Below are 21,220 nucleotides of genomic sequence, written 5' to 3'. Positions count from 1 at the left end.
AAAATAAATAAGTAAACAAAAAATGATAATAAAGTCCATTTGGAATAACAGCACTAACAAGTCATTTGAGTGGTGTCTTCATGCTTTTCAAAGTGCTTTCATATATATCACCCCATTTGATTTTAACAACAGCCACTAGGCTGGCATAGCCTAAAACAGCTGTAAAATTGCCACTGAGAGTAGATAGAAATGATGAAAGAGAAACTATTTTATAACTCAGAATTCTATTTTAGTCACAATAAGACAAAAGAGAACAGACATAGGGCATTCTTCTAAAATTCCTGCCTAGGTAAATAAAATTTTCAGAAATCAGGAGGCAACTTGAACAAGATTAAAAAAGGGAATCTTGAAGCATGATTGGAAAAATATCAGAATGGCTAATTTCATTAGAGAAAGGGAAATAAATGATAGATATGTTGTAGTTTTAAAATATCACAAGAAATAGGGATACCTGGGTGGCTCAGTTGGTTGAACATCCCAACTTCGGCTCAGGTCATGATCTCACAGTTTGTGAGTTTGAGCCCTGTGTTGGGCGTTGTGCTGACAGCTCAGAGCCTGGAGCCTGCTTTGGATTCTGTGTCTCCCTCTCACTCTGCTCCTCCCCCGCTGGAGCTCTCTCTCTCAAAAATAAATAAACATTTTTTGAAAATCACAAGAAATATGGGCACCTGGGTGACTCAGTCACTTGAGTGTCCAGCTTCAGCTCAGATCATGATTTCACGGTTCATGAGTTAGAGCCTCACGTTGGTCTCACTACTGTCAGCACAGAGCCTGCTTGAGATCCTCTGTGCCCCTCTCTCTCTGCCCCTCCCTTGTCATGCTCTCTCTTTCAAAAATAAATTTAAAAAAACCCTTTCACAAGAAATACAATCATTGACTAGTAATCAGGGACCAGATGAGAACGGCATAATTTAAGTGGTTGTATACTTTGTGTGAGAATGGAGGCCACCCCACCAATGAATACAATAGATACATGGACATAATAGAGATTAGATTACTGGTCCAAGTCCTGGGATACGTCCTCTTCTGCACTGGCCCAGAGAGTGGCTGATCCACAGACACAGAAGCTATGATGGTGAGCTGGGGCCTTCCCAACCCCCACCTAGTCCATTAGTGTCATGGACTGACCCTCTCCCTAATATACCTGGCAAGTGGTCATCCTCCCCTCAGTCAAATACAGAAAAGATTTACAGAATGATGGTCAGGTTTACCTTGGACTCCTGTAACTAATCCTCATTCTTTAGGACCTAGGTCATGAGGGTAGAACCCTTGTAAACGGGATTAGGACCTTAGAAAGACACCCCAGAGAGATCCCTCACCCCTTCCACCATATGAGGACACATTGAGAAGATGGCCATCTGTGAACCAGGAAGCGGTCTCTCACCAGACACCGAATCTACCAGCATCTTGATCTTGGACTTTCTGCCTCCAGAACTGTGACAAACACATTTGTGTTGTTTATAAATCACCCAGTCTGTGGTATTTTTATTTTAACAGTCTGAAAGGACTAGGGCACTCACCTTAGCCCCACCCTGCTGGCCCCTCCTTTCCAACCCCAAAGCCACCATCCCAGCTCCTGAACTGATTATTGCAATAACTTTCTAACTGGGCCCCTGTTTCCATTCTTTCTATTCCTTAAGATCAAAGATATGTCCACTGTTGCTTTCTTCCAGCATCATTCTCCTAGGCAGAATTAACTGTGCCTCATTTGTGTCCTCAGAACACCATTAGGGCACTTATAACCCAGCATTGTGGTTATTTCTTGACTTGTCTGCCCCTCTCTTGAAGGCAAGACCTGTGACAGCCATCTTTGTGTCCCCAAAGAATTCATGGGCACAGTCATTCATTGAACAAGAAGCTGTGCAGCAAAGTGGTTATGAACGGAGTTTTGGAATCCCACTGCTTGGATTCAAATCCTGACTCTGCTGTTTACTCATCTGTGACTTTGGGCAAGTCACCTTACCTTTCTAATCCTTAGATTCTCCATCTTCGAAACAAGGTAACCAAAGTATCCACCTCATTGGACTGTAGACAGGACTGAGTAAGACTATCACAGGGTTTGCCTCAATAAATTCTAGCCACCAGAATGCAAACTGGTGAAGCCACTCTGGAAAACAGTAGGGAAGTTCCCCAAAAAAGTAAAAATAGAACTACCCTATGACCCAGCAATTGCACTACTAGGTATTTATCTAAAGGATACAAAAGTGCTGATTCGAAGGGGCACATGCACCCCAATGTTTATAGCAGTGCTATCAGCAATAGCCCAAGTATGGAAAGAGCCCAAATGTCTATTGACTAACAAATGGATAGAGAAGATGTGGCATATATATATATATATATATACACACATATATATATATACACACACACATACATATATATACACACATATATATAATGGAATATTACTCAGCAATCAAAAAAATTGAAATCTTGCCATTTGCAACAACATGAATGGAACTAGAGTTTATTATGCTAAGCAAAATAAGCCAGTCAGAGAAAGATAAATACCTTACGATTTCACTAACATGTAGAATTTAAGAAACAAAACATGAACACAGGGGAAGGGAATGAAAAATAAAATAGAGAGAGAGAGAAAATGTAAGAGACTCTTAAATACAGAGAACAAACTGACAGTTGCTGGAGGGATGTTGGGTGGGGAGATGGGCTAATGGATGATGGGCATCAAAGAGGGCACTTGCTGGGATGAGTACTGGATGTTATATGTAAGTGATGAATCACCGGGTTTTACTCCTGAAACCATTATTACACTATATGTTAACTAACGTGAATTTAAATAAAATCAAAAAATTTTTAAAAATGCTAACCACCATTATTAATAAATGGTTGTTGAATTGAATTGGCTCTACCCTATACATCAATGTCCAGTTACTCTTCCTTAACATTGTCACTTCTGTCCTAACTCCCTGATCAAAATCTTCCAGGGGCTTGCTCAATTTGGATGAACCCCCAACTCCTTAGCTTCAGTAGGTATTGATTTATGGATTAGAGGCATTTAAAAAAACATGTTTATCATTATTTAAATGTTTTTTTGAACACCATTTTTGTAAAGCTTCTTTTGTAATTAGGAGTTGATCACAAGAAAATTAATCTGCCAGGATTAACCTTTCAGGGAAGCATTCTGAGAACCTACCTGAAACTCAGTGGTTCCCGCCCTTGGGTGCCTATTAAAATCACCTGGGGAGCTTTTGAAAGCAAACCAAAGACTAGGCCCAACCCCCAGAAATTCCAATCTAATTGGTCTGGGGTGTGTGGCTGAACGGTGGGATTTTTTTTTTTTTGAAAGCTCCCCCATGAGTCTAATATACAGCCAGGGTGGAGTGGCACTCTGATCACCTCTACTTTGTCATACCTGGTAGAATTTCATGCCAACTTACCTGCAACCACACAGTTCTGAGGTTCTTGCTTTTCAGCCGGCTGTTTCTGTTCCCAGTTTGCCTGGTATAGGACCCAGACACACCAGTTCCTGCCCTGAAGGGTTCATAAAGAAGTACCTTCAGAGGCAAACAAGCCTTGTCTTCAATCAGGCCACAAACACATCTTGACTCACCCTCATAACTTCCTGGACTCTAGATCCAGTTCACACTTTACTGATAACATCCTGACTGGAGAACCAGTTTCTGACCTGCAGTGATCCCTTCACCCCTCGGCTGGGTCTGGAATTTCATGCTCTCTGAGCTCCTCCCTGGTCTTGGACTGGCAGGAGTTGATTATTTCTTTGACTCTTGGGACTTAGCCTCCTGACTTTCACCTTGATAGCCCCTAGCCTTCTGATTGTTTACAACTTTAGCTTCCATCTTGTGGTTCTAACCCCATCCCAGCTCCCAGTCTCAGCCATCGGTGCACTTGGCATGGCTAGATTCTACTTACTTTTCTGATAGAGAACTGGGTGAAGAGCTGATCTTTGAACAACAAAGAAGCAAGAGGTCTGAAATAAGTTAATCCAGACAAAGGGAGGGGGCAGTTTTGGGGGTGGCCCAACACAATTTACAGTTGGGTGTGTGTGTTAGGAACTTAAGGGTAATGCATATGGTATTCCAGGAGACTGTGTAAAAATCAAAGTCCTTTCCATCTAAATAGCATGTTTTCCACTCCTTATTTCTTCCTTCCTTCAGCTTTGCTTTCCTCCCTTTTAGCACAAAAAATGTGTGGGGCCCAAATAGGAAATCTGAATTTCTGCTACAGTGAGGACAAAATGAGATTTCAGAATCAAATCAACTCACTGCAGAGAGGCAAAGAAAGTGACAGGTGACCAGGATTCAGTATTCATATAGGTCCTTCACATAGTGTCTGTATTGTTAATCTGGAAGGGCCTTGCTCTTTAATGAAGGCCCCTGCAGTAGACTTGAGTTGGTCATCTCTTTGCTCCCTGACTTGGGTCATGTAGGCCTAAGCTGCCAATCTCAATTTAGGAGAAGGGGATGCTGCTTCTCACTTCAGTTCACTTCCGGCACCTACATCCCTTCTGCAGTTGTCAAGTGAGGGCAACCTAGCTCACAAATCTAGCTGGGATAACACCTCAAGGGGTTCTTTCACTTAAGACTTGACAGGCAACTCAAAGATTTCTCAAAAATGTGGGAATCCACACTATGGAATGAGAACTGGGTACAATTTACTCTATAGTTAGCTTAAATAGAATCATTTAAATTAGAACTATAAATATAGGGAGTAGTGTTTTGCTATTAATTCCTTCTCTACATCTTGGTGAAAACTTAGACAAATTTCTTTGTAAAGTCTCCTATTTTCTTATGATTTACTTCATTAGGAGTATGCCATACTAGCCTATAATGAAAAAAGTAATTTCCTTCCATTATGACCCTTATGACTAATTCCAGAAAACTCACATTCATGGTTGGCAATTGCTCCTTCTGCAGACACCATTGAAACATTTGGTCTAATTATGGTTTTAAACCATCAGGCAAATCTACAAGAAAAGGTCTGAAGGATAATTGCATCAATTGTCAGCCTCTTCTATGAAAGAAACAATGGCTCCAAGTCTGAGAAGAGCCTGTGAATGAAGACCAGCTTGAATTTTATGCAAAATGTATCAGAAGTAACTGAATGAAGTGACCTGAAGGTAGGGTCCCTTGGTGTCACTTGTCTCCTTAGACCTTGGATGATATCTATCAAAATTCTGTTTCAACCTTTTCATCTTGACAGAGGCTAATCAGCAAATTTGGTCAGAACCTAAAACTGCTCTGATTTCATTATAGTACAGAGGAGTGTACTTACTTATTTTTATAACACTTTTTGTCATTAATATATGTAATTCAAATATGTGAAAGTTAAGTGTCACAAAAGCAAAAAAGTCATAAAAAATGATTGATTATAGAAAATTGGGAAAATCTGGAAAGTATAATAAATCATTAAAATTAGCCATAGTCTTCCCAACTAAAACCTAACATTCTGGGAAGTTTCTAGTTGTTTTTTTTCTTTTAGTGTACAGGTATGTATGTGAGTGGTATAAATGCATATTTTAGGTAAAAATGGGATCATACTGTTAACTGCTTTTAAAAATTATTGTTAGGGGGCACCTGGGTGGCTCAGTTGGCTAGGTGTCTGACTTCGGCTCAGGTCATGATCTCCTGGTTTGTGAGTTCAAGCCCCGTGTCAGGCTCTGTGCTGACAGCTCAGAGCCTGGAGCCTGCTTCAGATTCTGTGTCTCCCTCTCTCTCTGACCCTCCCCCACTCACACTCTGTCTTTCTTTGTCTCTCAAAAACAAATAAGCATTAAAATTTTTTAAAAATTATTGTTAGAATGCATTTTTCCATGCCATTAGGTATTCTCCAAAAAAGTGAATTTTAATGATTGTGTGTAATGACTGCATCCCATTATAGAAAGTGCATATTACAATTTATCTATGTCTCTATTGTTGGAAATTTAAACTATTTTCAGCTTTTGAATATTATATATAAAACCCAACTGATTATCCATAATCATAAATGCTTATTTATGACCTCCTCTAATTACTTCCTTAGGATAAACTTCCTAGAAATGGAATGACGGATGGGTTCAAAGGTATAAACAGTTTAAGACTGTTGAACGTCTAACTTGCTCTCCAGAAAAGTTGCAACAATACATACTTCCTACCAGAAATATCTGAAAGTGCTGTTGTCACAGGGGCTGTCCCCCTGTGGCTTTAGCACTCCACATTCTAGGAAACCCCTCTAGATCTCAGCATGGGTGTGGAGGTTTGGGGGGAAAGTACAAAATGCACGCTGTCACTAAAACATGTGGGCTGAAAATAACATTGCTTTTAGTGTCAAATGGTTACGGCATAGATTATCCACCCTCCATGGTCACCAACCACCCATGTTGGCTACCATGACTTTCAGTTCCTTGTAATCACCAGCAAGATCTGACTTAAGTGTGCAACTCAAAGTGCCTCGTAACCAGGAGGCCTAACACTCTTTGTCTCTGCCTATGGATTAACTATTGTGCTTTGCTTGTACTGAGAATTTGTATTGAGTGTGAGTTTAATATTTAACATTGTGAATATTGTGATCATGTTTTCTAAGAATTCAGATTATAATACCAACACCAGCATGACCCAGATGTCACTGAAGACAAAGGCTAAATAACTGTGTCGTTTTACTGACAGATGAAAGAACACAGGGATGTGACTGGGGATGTAAGTATTACAGAGCATACTATGCAGGTGCAGAAAAAAAATTGGAGTCAGGCATGGTAGAGAAGGGGATGTAAAAGCACATATGAAGAATGAATCTCATAAGTCTGGGATGAGACAATCAAAAGTTTGTTAGTATGTTTGTTTGTCCAAAAGGCACCAATGCTTAGTGGGAAAGAGTGGCCATTGAATTAGTGTGAACATACCACACTAAGGAACACAGTTTCATTATCACTCCTTTTGATTGCTCTGTGACTGAGTCAAGTCACATTTCCTGATTCAGAGGTTAAAACTAAAGTGTCCTGTGGGAGAATGGGAGAACGAAAAGAGGAAATTTTGATAACAAATGTATTGGCCTCCTGCAATGTAGACCTGATTCTGGCAGAGCTTACCAACCATTACACTTTTTACAGCATATTAAGTGATGAGTTAAATCACAGCAACAATGGTGATAACAAAGGTGATCAGGATATGCCACCCCCAAATATGACATCTTGGCATATTATTTTGAGCTGAAGTCAATTGAGAAACAATGGATGCAAAAAATGCTCTCTGAACGGGCACCCTCCTACACTGCTGGTGGGAATGTAAACTGGTGCAGTCCCTCTGGAAAACAGTGTGGAGGTTCCTCAGGAAATTAACAATAGAACTCCCCTAGGACCCAGCAATAGCACTGCTAGGAATTTACCCAAGGGATACAGGAGTTCTGATGCATAGGAGCACATGTACCCCAGTGTTCATAGCAGCACTCTTAACAATAGCCAAAACATGGAAAGAGCCTAAGTGTCCATCAGCTGATGAATGGATCAAGAAGATGTGGTTTATCTATACCATGGAATACTACATGGCAATGAGAAAGAATGAAATCTGGCCATGTGTAGCAACATGGATGGAACTGGAGGGTGTTATGCTGAGCAAATAAGTCAGGCAGAGAAGGACAGATACCATATGTTTGCACATATAGGAGGATTAGGAGGAACTTAATGGAGGACCATGAGGGAGAAGAAGGGGAAAAATAGCTGGGGAGAGGGAGGGGGCAAACCATGAGAGACTCTTGAATGCTGAAAACAAACTAAGGGCTGCTGGGGGTGGGGGGAAGGAGAAGGGGAGGTAATGGGCATGGAGGAGGGCACTGGTGGGATGAGCACTGGGTGTTATATGGAAACCAACTTGATAATAAACTATGTAAAAAAAAAATGCTCTCTGTCCTCTCCCGTCTGCCTCAAAGCACTATATAAATTTTCCCTGGGGGCACCTGGGTGGCTCAGTGGGTTGAGCATCTGACTCTGGCTTAGGTCATCATCTTGCAGTTTGTGAGTTCGAGCCCTGCTTCAGGCTCACTGCTGTCAGCACAGATCCTGCTTCGGATCCTCTGTCTTCCTCTCTCTCTGCTTCTTCACTACTCACATGTGTGCTCTCTCTCAAAAATAAATAAAAAAAAAAAACATTAAATTTTCCCTGGAGAAAGGTGCCTCCCCACTCCTTCCCCCAGCTCTGCCCTTGCACCAGGAAGAGAAGAGCATTTTTATCATCAGAAATAGGGAGTCAACACTGAGATGGATTTGCATAAACAGACCTTACTAAAATATCCATTATCTTCCATTAGTTCCCTCATATATTTCCCAGTCTCTTCCCTGTGATTTATCATGTCTTGGAACCCAAACTCCTTTCCTTTGTTCAAATGGTATATACACCCTCAAGTCTAGCTGCTGCTTTAAGTTTCACTTCTTTTCTGTGAACTCCTAGGCACATAAACATTAAATAAAAATTATACCTTTTCTCCTGTTAATTGGTTTTTTTGTCAGTTTAATTCACAGGCCCCAGCTACTGAACTAAGAGGGTATAGGAAAACTTCTTCCTACTTGACAGCAAAAAAAAGTTCTTTTTCTTAGGCACTTTTGTAGGAAAAATGGAATTCCAAGCCATCTTGATTTCTATGAGGATTTTAATGAAACTGTAGAAAACATAAACAAAAGACTGTTGATATATTATCCAACTACAAGCTGGACCATGCTTATCTTATCTGCATATTTGGCAGACAGTCCAAAATGTAGATTTGGGCAAATTCCATTCAGTCTATACTTTTCTCATGAAAGATAATGAAAAAAGATCTTTTCTGCTAAATGTTTTGCATACCTTGTACAGCATATTTCTAAAGAGGAATGTGATTTGCTCACCTATGAAATTGAGACTTTCATTACAAAAGCTTTGGTCACTTTTCAGGCTCCTGAAAACCGCAGAATAACTTAATGAGATATTTGACTGTAAAAATGGAAGGAGATAGCCTTCTAAGACATGGGCCTGGAGAATGGCTTGCTTTGGAGTGCTCATGAATGATGAGCATTTTAGATATTTATAGTTGATAAGATGCATGTAGAGACACAAAGACATTATTGACAAGCTTTATTTCTGCCAAAACAAGCTTGTAGATGCAAAGTGGATGAACATTTTTGGAGAGCTGGATACAAATTCTTACATGTCTAAAACCCTGCTATTACCAGTAAGTAAAATCGTGAGTATTCCATGCTGAAATGCTTTGTTGAGAGCTCATTAGCTTGTTTCCATCACATTGGAATTAGTGTAATTTGGGCTTATCTTGATAAGAGCACCTCTGTAAATCAAACTGATTTTTACAATTGAGTATATTCATTCTATCACTATATGAAACAAAAGGAGGCTCTAAGTTATTGTAAAAGGAAACAGCGTAAAAATATGGTATTATGGAAGAGAAACATATTTCTATTAAAAATAGTTTAAGGTTTGTTTAATTATCCTATTATATTTACACTCGCCTTTTGAAAAGTATTACATGTGTTTATCTTAAGCATATATAATAATATAGCCTACAAAATGTAAGTATCCAATAAAGAGTTTTAACAAGTTAAAAGTAAGTTGCTATATTAGAGAATTGAAAGAAACATGATAAAAATATATTTTTCAAGGTGCCTATCTGGCTCAGTTGGTGGAGTGTGCAACTCTTGATCTTGGAGTTGTGGGTTTGAGCCCCATGTTGGATGTAGAGGTTACTTAAAAATCAAAAATATTTTTGAAAAATCATATTTTTCCTGCACATCAGTTTTTAATATGTCTTGTTATTAAATATATAAGTTGTCCTTGTTAACCAGTCTTATTGTGGTTTTGTTTAATTACATTTAAAGGAGTGTCTGAGTTGTTCAGTTGGTTAAACATCTGGCTTTGCCTCAGGTCATGATCTTGGTTTGTGGGTTTGAGCCCCGCACTGGGTTCTCTCCTGTAAGTGCAGAGCCGACTTTGGATTCTCTGTCTTCCTTTCTCTCAGCTTCTTCCCTGCTCACGCATATGTGTGCGTATGTGTATGTGTGCGCATACTCTCTCTCTCTCAAAAATAAACATTCAGGGGCTCCTGGGTGGCTCAGTCAGTTAAGCGTCCAACTTCGGCTCAGGTCATGGTCTCACGGTTCATGGGTTCGAGCCCTGCTTCAGGCTCTGTGCTGACAGCTCAGAGCCTGGAGCCTGTTTCAGATTCTATGTTTCCCTCTCTCTCTGCCCCTCCTCCACTCATGCTCTGTCTCAGAAATAAATAAACTATAAAAAAAAATTTAAAAAAACATTAAATAAATAAATAAATAAATAGCACTTATGTAATGGATAAGTAAACAATACAAAATAATATATAGTTTTAGGTTTTTATCATATTTTTATGTTAAAATAACAACACATAAATCTAGTTACTTATTATATATTCTATTATTATTAATTTTTTTCTGGTATGATTGTGTCCTGGGTTGCCTTTCTAAAAAAAGTCCTTTTACCAACTTTATGTCACCAAAAGCCAGGCATTGATTTTTTGTTAGAAGTTTGCCAATTTGTTAGGAAGAAAAATGTCATATCTTTGCCAGATGTGCATTTCTTTTAAAAAATTTATTGTTTATTTATTTTTGAGAGAGAGAGAGACAGCACGAGTAGGAGAGGGGCAGAGAGAGAAGGAGACACAGAATCTGAAGCAGGCTCCAAGTTCTGAGCTGTCAGCAAGGAGCCTGATGCAGAGCTTGAACTCATGAACTACAAGATCATGACCTGAGCCAAAGCCAGATGGTTAACTTGACTGAGCCACCCAGGTGCCTCGTTAAATGTGCATTTCTTTACTATGAAGGAGACTGAACATTTTTCACATGTTCATTATCCATATTTTTCCTTTGGAAACAGCCTATTTCTTAGTTTTGTCAAAACTACTGGTCTTAAAAATAAATTTAAAAACATTTCTGTTAGTCTCTTTCTGTCTTTTTGATGTGTAACTCTACGTCAGTCAAAGCTGCCATACTTCTCAATTTGTGGCTTGGTCTTTCCATTTTTATTTTTTATTTATTTTTATTTTTTGGTGAAGATTTTGGGCATACTTTAGAATCGTTGTTTTTGAACTACCTGTTTTTATTTTTTCCTTAAAGAAGCAGTTTTGTACAGGGTTGAGAGTAGGGTTCTGGAGTTGCCCAGACCCAGGTTTGAGCTTCCATCTATACAAACCTCGAACAAGTTCTTGGTACTTGTACTATTACAGATGACTTCTTTCTTTGCTTACAATCAGCTAACTTTTACTTTTCTTTAGTTCACGTTTTTACATGTAAGCCTTTGATCTGTCTGGAATTCATACTGGTGAATGATGACTACATCGTTCTATATTTTGAAGGAGGTTTTGCTTTTCCTTCCATAGATGATGTGCCAGTGAGAGAATAGTGCAGCTGTCCCTGCTCCATCCCGGGGCTGTTCAGCTGCCTCTGAGTCATTCTGTGGCATTGGGCGGGTGTTATAGCTCCTGGCTTTCTAGTGGATAGAATAGCTTCCAGATTGGGTCCCAGCTGAATGAAGTCTCCCTTGGTGACATAGAAAAATGAACTCTATGATACTTCCTAGTACAGAGCCCCCAGGCTACAGCTGTCTTGGGTTTCTCTTTAACCACTTCATGCCTGGTGCCTGGGAAGATTAGAACCACACGTGGCATCCATCCTATCCTGGGACATTTCCTCTGCTCTCGTCTTCCCTCTAGTATCGGGATTTGGGTGCCCCACCTTCATGCTTCCTGCCCAGGTGACACCTTCTAGATCTGAATCTGCGATGACTCAGAATGGTCCTCTCTCCCCAGCTACACTTTGGCCTCCACCCCGCCCTCTTGCTGCTGTGATATGTGACAACCTCCCTGGGAAAACAGGATCTTAATTACCTCCCTGTATCAAAGGTGGAATTCTATGGATATTTCCTTCCATTGTAACAGCATACTTATCTTCAAATTAATTGTAACCTTCTGGTAATGTAGAGCAAGTCATACTCATTTTTTTGCTTCCTTATCACAGGCAAGTACTTGATCACACACACATGCAATCAAATATTGGTTAGATTAGGGGCACCTGGGTGGCCCAGTTGGTTCCATATCTGACTCTTGGTTTTAGTTCAGGTCATGACCTCACAGTTCATGGGATAGAGCCCCGTGTCCGGCTCTGCACTGACAGTGTGGAGCCTGGTTCGAATTTTCTCTCCCTCTCTCTCTGCCCCTCCCTGCTCGTGCTGTTTTTGTCTCTCTCAAAATAAATAAATAAACAAAAACCCCCACAAATATTGGTTAGGTTAAGTCATACTTGATTTTAAAATATCAATAATGAATAAAGGGAGGAGATTATCTCTGATGGCAAAGATTCTTCCCAAGGTATATTCCTGGGAGATTAATTTTCTTCCAGCTTTGTCCAATGTTTCCCAGAGGAGGTTTTTGCTCCTTTTCCAGATAACCTTCTTTGTGAAAAAGTCAGTTGCTTCCCTTAGGCGAGGAGACATGGGCCAAATAGTTAACCTCCAGCTTGCCCTCAACTTTCAAAGTTTCAAAAAATCCCTTTAAATTCTAAGTTAGATTTGTTGATGAGCTGTGGAAACCTCTGAGTTTAAAGAAAGTAGACCACTGCAACCACAGATCTGACTAATCTAATCCCTTAGGGGGTGCAGTGGGTCCCCCAAGCAGTCAGTGCATTTGTACTGCAGCCTATGAATATTTTATAGATGTCCTTTTGTCCTTACTTATGGGCACTGATCTGTGCAATCTGCCTTAAATAATATCAAAAGAATACCTTCTCTTGACCTCTGCTCCTGAATGATTTATGGAGACGCACAAGGCCTATCAGAGATTCGTTATTAATGTCCTTAACAGATGCTTTTCTTGTTTTTAAGGTTGTTTATTTTGAGGGAACGCACACACGAGTAGGGGAGGGGAATAGAGAGAATCCGAAGCAGCCTCCACACTGTCAGCACAGAGCCTGATGTGGGGTTTGAGCCCACAAACCGTGAGATCATGACCTGAGCCAAAATCAAGAGTTGAATGCTTAACCGACTGAGCCACCTAGGTCTCCCAAGAGATGCTTTTCAACAAAGCAGGAAGTAAATTTATGTGTGTACATATAGCAAACATTTTGGGGGAGCTTAGTGTAAAATCTGTGCTATGGTAGGTCATCTGGATCTTCTGAGATTAGGAGGAATTTAAATTTCCTCAATAAAAAGGGTCAAGTGATATTCCAGAGAACATCTACCCCACTCCCTATCCAGGCTTATTTATTCCTGGAATTTTTTGTCACTATAGAATATCAGTCAGAATAATTAACTTAAAACCCTTCTCTTGTCTCCTGGCTCTTCCATCTCTGTGCCTTCTAAAAATGGAAACAATTCAGTCGCTCAGTATATGTGGTGTTGGCTGTGTGCTCCTTGCTTTGAGCAATACCAAGGATGAGAGGACATCATCCCTGCCACTGAGTTCTCAGTCTAGTTGGAGAAGACAAGACTTATCTACATTATTGAAGTCAGCTTGTAACCTGATGCTAACATAGTACAGTGCTAGAAGAGTTTCCAGAAGGGAAATAGTAATGTGTGTAGGATTAGTGAAGGATGACTATGGAGAAAATGGGGCTTGAATGGTTAGATTTCAACTGGCAGAGGGAGGATATCCTAAGGATGGTCGCAGTTTTGAGTGAGAGTAACCAAAGCAAGCGTGGGGGATAACAGAGACTGTACTAACTGGGGAGAGAGCAGTAAGTGTGAGGGCAGATGAGGAATGCCACGTTCCATAAAAAAGTAAAACCCAGGGCTGCGAGACCAGCATGAAGAGAGGACTCCCTGGAGCAGAACCCAGTGACCAAATCTATACTTGTGATTTGACTCTTGTGGTCTTTTCCCAGTCCCCACTGCCCTTACCACATTGGCCTCAGAGGTAGACTTCCCTTTTAAAGATCTGTCAAAAAGCCCCTTCCTTTGCTTCCCCTCAGCGTAGGTCAGATAAGCTTAAGAAAATTTACTAAATGCAAAAAGAGAACAAAAAGAACATTAATATGTAAAGAATTGAGTTTACAAGTTACACCTTGCTCTCTGGTCTCATAAACACTATCTCATTCCAAATGAGATCCCAGGGAAAGTACATTTCAGAGGACATCTTTTTTTTTTTTCTTTTTTTAATGAGAGAGAGAGAGAGAGAAGGGAAGAGGCAGAGGTAGAGAGAGAATCCTAAATAGTCTCCATGCTCATGTGGAGCCTGATATGGGCTTGATCCCATGACCCTGGGATCATGACCTGAGCTGAAGTCAAGTTGGATGCTCAAATGACCGAGTCACTCAGGTGCCCCTCAGAGGTGATGATCTTTAATCTCTGGCACTCAAGAGGACTCTTCTAATCATCTAACTCTCTCAAAATCCAAGCCAATTCCATTCAGCCTCCTAAACCCCAAGGTTGTGGTTTTACCCTTTTAGAAGAAATCCAATTCTATGACCCAAGGACATTCCCAAACACAGGATGGAGGGACACCTTCTGTCCAGAGGTGTCTTTAGGGGAGGGGTCATGCAGAGGTTTTCAAAGCAAGAGCTGCTGACAGGCTAGAATAGGAGGGTGGCAATAGGGAAATAACAAAAAGGTGCAAGAGACATGGCTTCTTAAGTTAAGGAACCCAAATAAACTTTTCACAAGTTATGCCCTTGCAGCACTCTTTGATGCAGACTAGTGTTTCTTTCCTTTGTCTTCTTTTGTGCCTACTTTCTCTACCTCTTAGCTGCGCGTTCCATCTCTTGGCTCTTCTGCCCCCACCCCTGGAACTGGCTGGAGTATCCTTAGTTTGTCTTCTGTGTGATCTCCCAGGCTGCATACTGAGCCTGTCCCTTGTTGAGGACATTGTCTTTAAAGGGGACTCCTACATGGCACTGAGAAATAAGCAAAGAGGCGCAAAAGAACTTGAAAAAGCTACAAATTTTCCAGAAATCTAAGTAAGCCTTTTAGTTTTTAAGAACAGCTACCATGTCTTTCTTATTCTTGTATCCAAGGAACCTAACACAGTAGTGCCAAGCACATGATAGGGAAGTTTGTTGACTGGGGTAATAAATTAATTAAAACAAGGAGAACAGAGTGATGTCATAGAAAGCAAGGGACAGACTCAAAAGCTTCACGAAGAGGGATGGTTAATAACACCAAATATCATAGAGAAATCAAGTATCAAGTAAAATGCTGAAAGATACCCTACTGGATTTGCAATAGGAAGGTTGATTGCAATGACATGGTTGATTCACCATGACAGTTTTATTAGAGGGGTGAGGGTGGGTGAAAGCATGATTAAATTAATAGTTGGTTGACTAATGACAGGTGAGGAAGGAAAAACTCTGAGTATGGATTATTATTTGGGGGAACTTGGCTACAGGCAGAAAGACTGGTAACTACAAATGGACCAGGGGTTGACAGATAGTTGTCTTTTTTTTTTCTTAAGTTTTATTTTTTGTTTTGATTTTTCTATGGGAGATACAAGCTAAAGAGAGGGGGCTGACAGAGAAGGAAAGGTTGAATTGGTTAGACGGGAAATGACTAACAAAACAACTCTGCCATGGAGGTGGGATGAAAGATCATGGAACAGAGGCCTTAGCCTTGAGCTGAAGGCACACATCTATCTCTACCACTGGAGGGAAAAAGTTCATACTAATACAGTCATAGATAAAATTGTGGGCATAGGAAATTTAGGGAATTTTCACCTGAGAGCCTTGGCTTTTTACAGCAATGAAGGAGTAGCATGATTTGAGAGTGGCCATGCTGGGCTGGGTGCGTGAAGAGAGTGATGAAGATGATAAATCTCATGGTTTGTGAGTTCAAGCCCCAAACTGGGTTCTCTGCTGTCAGCACAGAATCTGCTTCAGATCCTCTGTCTCCCTCTGTCTCTGCCCCTGCCCCACTTGCTCTCTCTCTCTCTCTCAAAAGAAAGAAAGAAAAAAGGGGGAAAGAAAGAAAGAAAGAAAGAAAGAAAGAAAGAAAGAAAGAAAGAAAGAAAGAAAGAAAGGAATCTCTGAAGGAGTTTGAGTAGAGGGGATGCCTGGGTAGCTCAGTTGGTTAAGTATCCAACTCTTGGTTTTGGGTCAGATTATGATCTCAAGGTTTGTGAAACTGAGCCCCGTAATGGGCTCTACACAGACAGCATGGAGCCTGCTTGGGATTCTCTCTCTCCTTCTCTCTCTGTCCCTCCCCTATACTCTTTCTCTCACAAAATAAATAAATAAACTTTTTTTTAAAAAAAGGAGTTTGAGTATGAGAAAAGGGGTAGGTTGAGGAACTAGAGGCTTAAGAACAGTGTACTTGGTCCTTGGGAGTAGGAGAGTGAGGGAGGTTGGATTAAGTTGAGGTTATGGATGAGAGTTACTGAATTTCATAGGTGGAGCAGTCTTAGATCCAGGTGTGGTCCTGTTAGTGGGTGGTTGAGGAGTGTCAGTAAACACTGAGAGACCCAGCAGAGCATCAGGTACTACATGAAGGACCAGGGTGGGGGTAGTGGCAATGGTTTAGCAGTCTAAGCAAGGGACACCCAGGATTTGCATTCAGGAACTTCTTACTCAGGCCACTGTGCAAGTTAACTTGCCTTATTAAGTCTCAGTTGCCCATCTGTCAAAGGCTATAATCATAGCACCCACTTCATGGGATAGTTGTGAAAATTAAATGAGATCATATATGGGAGTGCTGAGCACAATGCCTGGCACATAAGCATTCCATAAACAACATCTATAACATGATGAGTAGTATTATGGAGACCAAGGCTCCCACTGAGGATTCACATGGTAGAAAAGGTAGCACTAATATGAAAAATACATGAAAGGACACATGAAGATGGCTTCTTTGTGAAAACAGCCTGGATTTCTGGAATCAAACCAATCTGTGTTTGTATTCCAACCCAGCCGCTTACTATGTGATTTGAGGCAAATCATCGAATCTGTCTGAGGTCAATTGTGATGCTGTGTTGCTAATATCTCCACTCCCCTAAATGTATTAAGTGCCTGCCTACTCAGTTCCAGGCATTGTACTAAGTGTTGGAGACAAAGAGACTTGAAAAAGACACTGTCCTTGTGCTCACGGTATAGCTGAGGAGACAGGAAGAGACAATTCTAATTGGGAAAACTAAGCTCTGGGACAGCTAAGACATGCAGGTAAATCCTGATTTATGCTGGAAAGAAATCTTTTGCCTGATGGAGCCATTAGTTCACTCCCTTCTTTCTAAAGGCAAAAATAGAATTTAGTACACAGTTCCTAGTTTTTTACAAGAGTGAAGTTTTCAAAACTGTTTTGGAAAGTAAAATGGTGAAAATTAGATCTTTTCAAATTTCAATGGGCTGAACAATCTGCATATAGATGCTTCCCATCCAGGAAGACTGTAGGTGGGAGGTCTGAACAGTAGGAGCATCCCAGCTCCTTCAGTGATTTGCTCAGGTCCTCGGTTTCTCCATCTGTAATGTAGGGAAGTACTTCATAGAGTTAGTGAGTGGTAAGTGAATTCATTTGTGTAAAATGCTTAGGACAGTGTCTGGCACATAGTGAGCATTCAGAGTGTGTTAGCTAGTATTACTTTGTAAGTGATGATCTTATAAAGGGAAGGCAAAATGTGTTCCTCAGTCTACACAGGGATCACCAGAAACTGTTGAATGAATAGGTGAAAGCAACAAAAAGTAAACTAGAAATCAGGTTTAGAATGAGTAGATTTGCAAAATGTCAGGGCAAAAAATGAGAAACTTATCAACACAGCTCAATATCAACGTAAACAGATCTATCACAATGTCGTGAATATAGTATCTACCCACTGAATATTGCTTGGCCTAAGTCCTTGCTTTACAAAACAAAGGTCCAAGGAAGTGCTTTATTTATGAAGCTCTTTTTTCTCTCCTCCTTCCTCTGAATAGTTGAGAAGAGAGAGACTGTGACTTTCTGACTTTCCGTCGCTCCTGTTGGAGCTTGAGCCCACACCCCCTGCATGGTGACTGGGCAGCTCTCCAGTTTCTCCTGGTGTGAAAGCCCCTAAGCTGCTGGGCTGCAGGTTGTAACTTGCATCTCAGTCCTTTCTCTCTGGCCTACCTCTGGAAGACTTTCCACAGGAAGATAAAGGCATTTCTGGTCTCAGGCTCTCTTCTCTAAAAATCCTTTTTCCTCGTCAATACTGCAGAAGTTAAAAGAGAGAAGTTGGTGTGAATAGAAGTCAGATGGGAGAATGGCCCACAGGGGTTTTCTCTACAGTCCCTTGGGAAGCTACTATCATTTTCTTCCAATCAAATGTTTCCCCTTCAATTTAAGTGATTTTGGAACTTTAGAGAAAGTCCTCACCTCTTCCCTATTAATCTCTGCCCCACCCCCACTTCACCTCCTTAGGGGTTTTCTTCTGAAATTTGAGCTTAAATTCAAACACAATGTTCCCACAGAAACTGTGCAGCCTTCTCTTTTTCTGCCTGTCTGACCTCGGTTTATAAAGCTAGATTCAAGCTATCATCACAACATGCCTTTTAAAACCAACACTTGCCATGTTATGAAAGAGATATAAAGGGAAGAATGGCTGCCCAGGAACCTTGACACATTGCAAATCCTTATTTGTTATAATCCGAAGGTGGTAAGATGGTTGTTAGGAAGTATGTTTAGGACCAGAGTACCCAACTCTGGTAAAGGGGACATGACAAAACCTTAAAAAAATCCTGGTAAAATATAACATAAATTTACCATTTAAACCACTTTTAAGTGTACAGTGGCATTAAATACATCCCTATTGTTGTACGACAATCATCACTATCTTTCTCCAAAACTTTTTTTATCTTCCCAAACAGAAACTCTGTACTCATTAAACACTAACTCATTGGGGCATGTGGGTGTTAGTTAAGCCTCAGTTGGTTAAGTCTTAACCTCAATTGGTTAAGACTCTGACCTAGGCTCAGGTCATGACTCGTAACTCATTTGTTCGAGCCCCACATCGGGCTCTGTGCTGACAACTCTGTGCTATGCCTGGGGCCTGCTTCAGATTCTGTGTCTAGCTCTCTCTCTGCCCCTCTCCTGCTCGTGCTGTCTCTCCTTCTCAAAAATAAACATTAAAACAAAACAAAACACAAAACACAGTAAATACCATTCCTGCTTTCCTCTAGGCCCTGGCAACCACCATTCCACTTTCTGTCTCTATGAATTTCATTATTCTAGGTATCTCACACACATGAAACCATACAGTGTTTTTGTGTGTGGTGTCTGGCTTATTTCAATGAGCATAATGTCTTCAATGTTCATCTATATGTGGTACGAGAATTACTTTCCTCTTAAAGGCGCATTTAACCTTTTTGACAACTCTACTTGTGTTGAAACTCTTTCAACGATGTATGGCTGGTAAAAGGGCAAGTCTTGTTGGCTTTCTGTATTTACTCATTCGTGAAATACTTCTGATTTTTATACTATCATTAAAACATATCCAAATAGGCATCACAAACCTATGGGATCCAGGCACATGAGTGCTAAAGCAGAGTGGAAGGAGGCAATGAAAGGGGTGAAAGGGAGAACCTTGTCTCTCATAAAGGTGGCCACTGCCACCCAGTTCCAATCCATTATTCCCAAGATGTAAGGTAGGCCCAGAATTGCATGGAAAAGTCTCCTAATTTTCACTCCAGTACTGTTGGTCCAAATGGAACATATTTGCAAGTCAGATCTGGTGGTGGGCCACCAGTTAGTAGTCTCTGCTTGGTTTTAATAAGGAGCTAATTTTAGTGCGGCTCCATTTAGTCATTCATGCAATAAATGTTTACTGGGTCTTCACTACCTGCTACTCTACATATAAGATATGGTTTAAAGAATATATGGCAGGAGAACAAATAATGGCAGCATAAATTATGTAACACAGCGAAGATAATAATGACTTACATTTATTGAGCACTTCCTATGTGCCAGGGAGTTAAGAATTTACTCGTATTAACTAATTTAAGCCTTACAACAATCCTATGAAGTAGGAGTAAGTATCTCCATTTTAATTATGAAAAGACAAGCGCTAAGCGTCAAATCACTTGTCCACGGTCACACCCCTGGAAAGTGCTGATTCAGGATTTGAATTCAGATTGGCTCCAGAGCCCAAGGTCAAGACTGGAATAGACTGGAAGAGGCTCAGAGGGTGGGGTCGTAGACGGTTAATCTTTGGATCTACGAAGACTTCCAGAAGAGGTTAACTTTTGCCTTGGCTTGAGGGATGATTTCAGCAAACAAGGGAGGAAGTTGAAGCACGAATCAAACTTTAACGTTAGCGGTTAAAAAGTCTGAAGAGGTCGCTCTCAGGGCCTCCTATGTCATCTATTCAACTATTTTCAGGTGTGGTATCAGCTTACCCACGGCTTATGTTTCAGCACTGGCGGTGAGAGTAGAACGATGTTGACGCAGAGGAGCATTTACATGTTCCAGAGAGCGAAACGAGTCTAACTTCTCCTGCCCCAAACTAAGCTCCTCCGCCGCGCGCGGTTCTACCCACTGCCCACGACCACCTTCAGGGACTACAAGTCNCGAAGAGTTGCCCGGTGGCCGAGGCAGACGGAAGCCGAGGGAGAGTCTCGGCAGCAGCAGGATGGGGGACTCCAAAGTGAAAGTGGCCGTGCGGATCCGGCCCATGAACCGGAGAGGTGNAGCGAGAGGGCGGCCGGCGCACCCCGAATTCTAGTTCTTCGCGCCCGGCTGTTCTGCGCGGGGACGCCCCTCCCCTCACCCGCACCGCGTCCCGGACGCCGCGGGCCCCACGTCCCGGTCCGCTGCCCCTTCCGCCGGCGCTCCCGCCCCGCCCCGGCGCCCTTTCGCCCTCACGCCTCTCCTGCCCTTGCGGGAGGGCGCTCTGGTCCCTCGCTCCGGGTTGGCTTCCTCCTTCCCCGGCCCCTACCCTTCGCCCGTGCCCCGCCGCGTCCCCAGCTTTCTCCTTGCCAGCTGTCAGAGCGGCCCCCGCCCCTCGGGTCCTCACCTCTCGAGCCTGGCCAGAACGGCCAGGGATCCAGAGGCCCCACGTCTCCGGCCCAATCACCCCAACCCTGCACTTTTGTGGTCCGCGGCAGGAAAAAAATGGCAGGGAATTTGGTTTACTCCTGAGAAAGCACTCTAAGTGCAGAAATTCCTCGTCTTGACTTTTTACTCTGCACATTTAACTGGGCGGTCATAAAAATTGTAAAGACTTTGATTGAAGTTGGGTAGAAGAGATGCCCTTCCACCCCCCCTCCCCCCCGGCTTTTTTTTTTTGACTGTTGAGATAGTTTTGTTTTTGCTTGAAGTCATATTCGTCATCTCTCAAC

The 21,220-nt window shown here is 41.6% G+C and overlaps 1 protein-coding gene and 1 long non-coding RNA gene across 3 annotated transcripts in view; one reads left to right on the top strand and one right to left on the bottom strand.

Moving 5' to 3' along the window:
- Window positions 1-17,785: 17,785 nt before the first annotated feature.
- On the bottom strand, window positions 17,786-20,445 carry LOC144236089 (uncharacterized). Its single transcript, XR_013336408.1, has 2 exons — window positions 20,279-20,445; window positions 17,786-18,096 (listed from the first exon to the last, which is right to left on the bottom strand). It is a non-coding gene; the product is annotated as an uncharacterized LOC144236089 (long non-coding RNA).
- A 6-nt stretch (window positions 20,446-20,451) lies between these two features.
- KIF13B (kinesin family member 13B) overlaps window positions 20,452-21,220 on the top strand; it is a 210,292-nt gene continuing 209,523 nt past the window's right edge. For both annotated transcript variants that reach the window (XM_077769703.1, XM_077769702.1), the window contains exon 1: window positions 20,452-20,566. In XM_077769703.1, coding sequence (XP_077625829.1) covers window positions 20,512-20,566 — 55 coding nt within the window. In that variant the 5' untranslated portion in view covers window positions 20,452-20,511. The remainder of the gene's footprint in view (window positions 20,567-21,220) is intronic.

Source organism: Crocuta crocuta, unplaced genomic scaffold, assembly GCF_008692635.1.
Source record: "Crocuta crocuta isolate KB4526 unplaced genomic scaffold, BGI_CrCroc_1.0 scaffold551, whole genome shotgun sequence".
NCBI lineage: Eukaryota > Metazoa > Chordata > Mammalia > Carnivora > Hyaenidae > Crocuta > Crocuta crocuta.
This window is presented reverse-complemented; position numbering and strand designations above follow the sequence as displayed.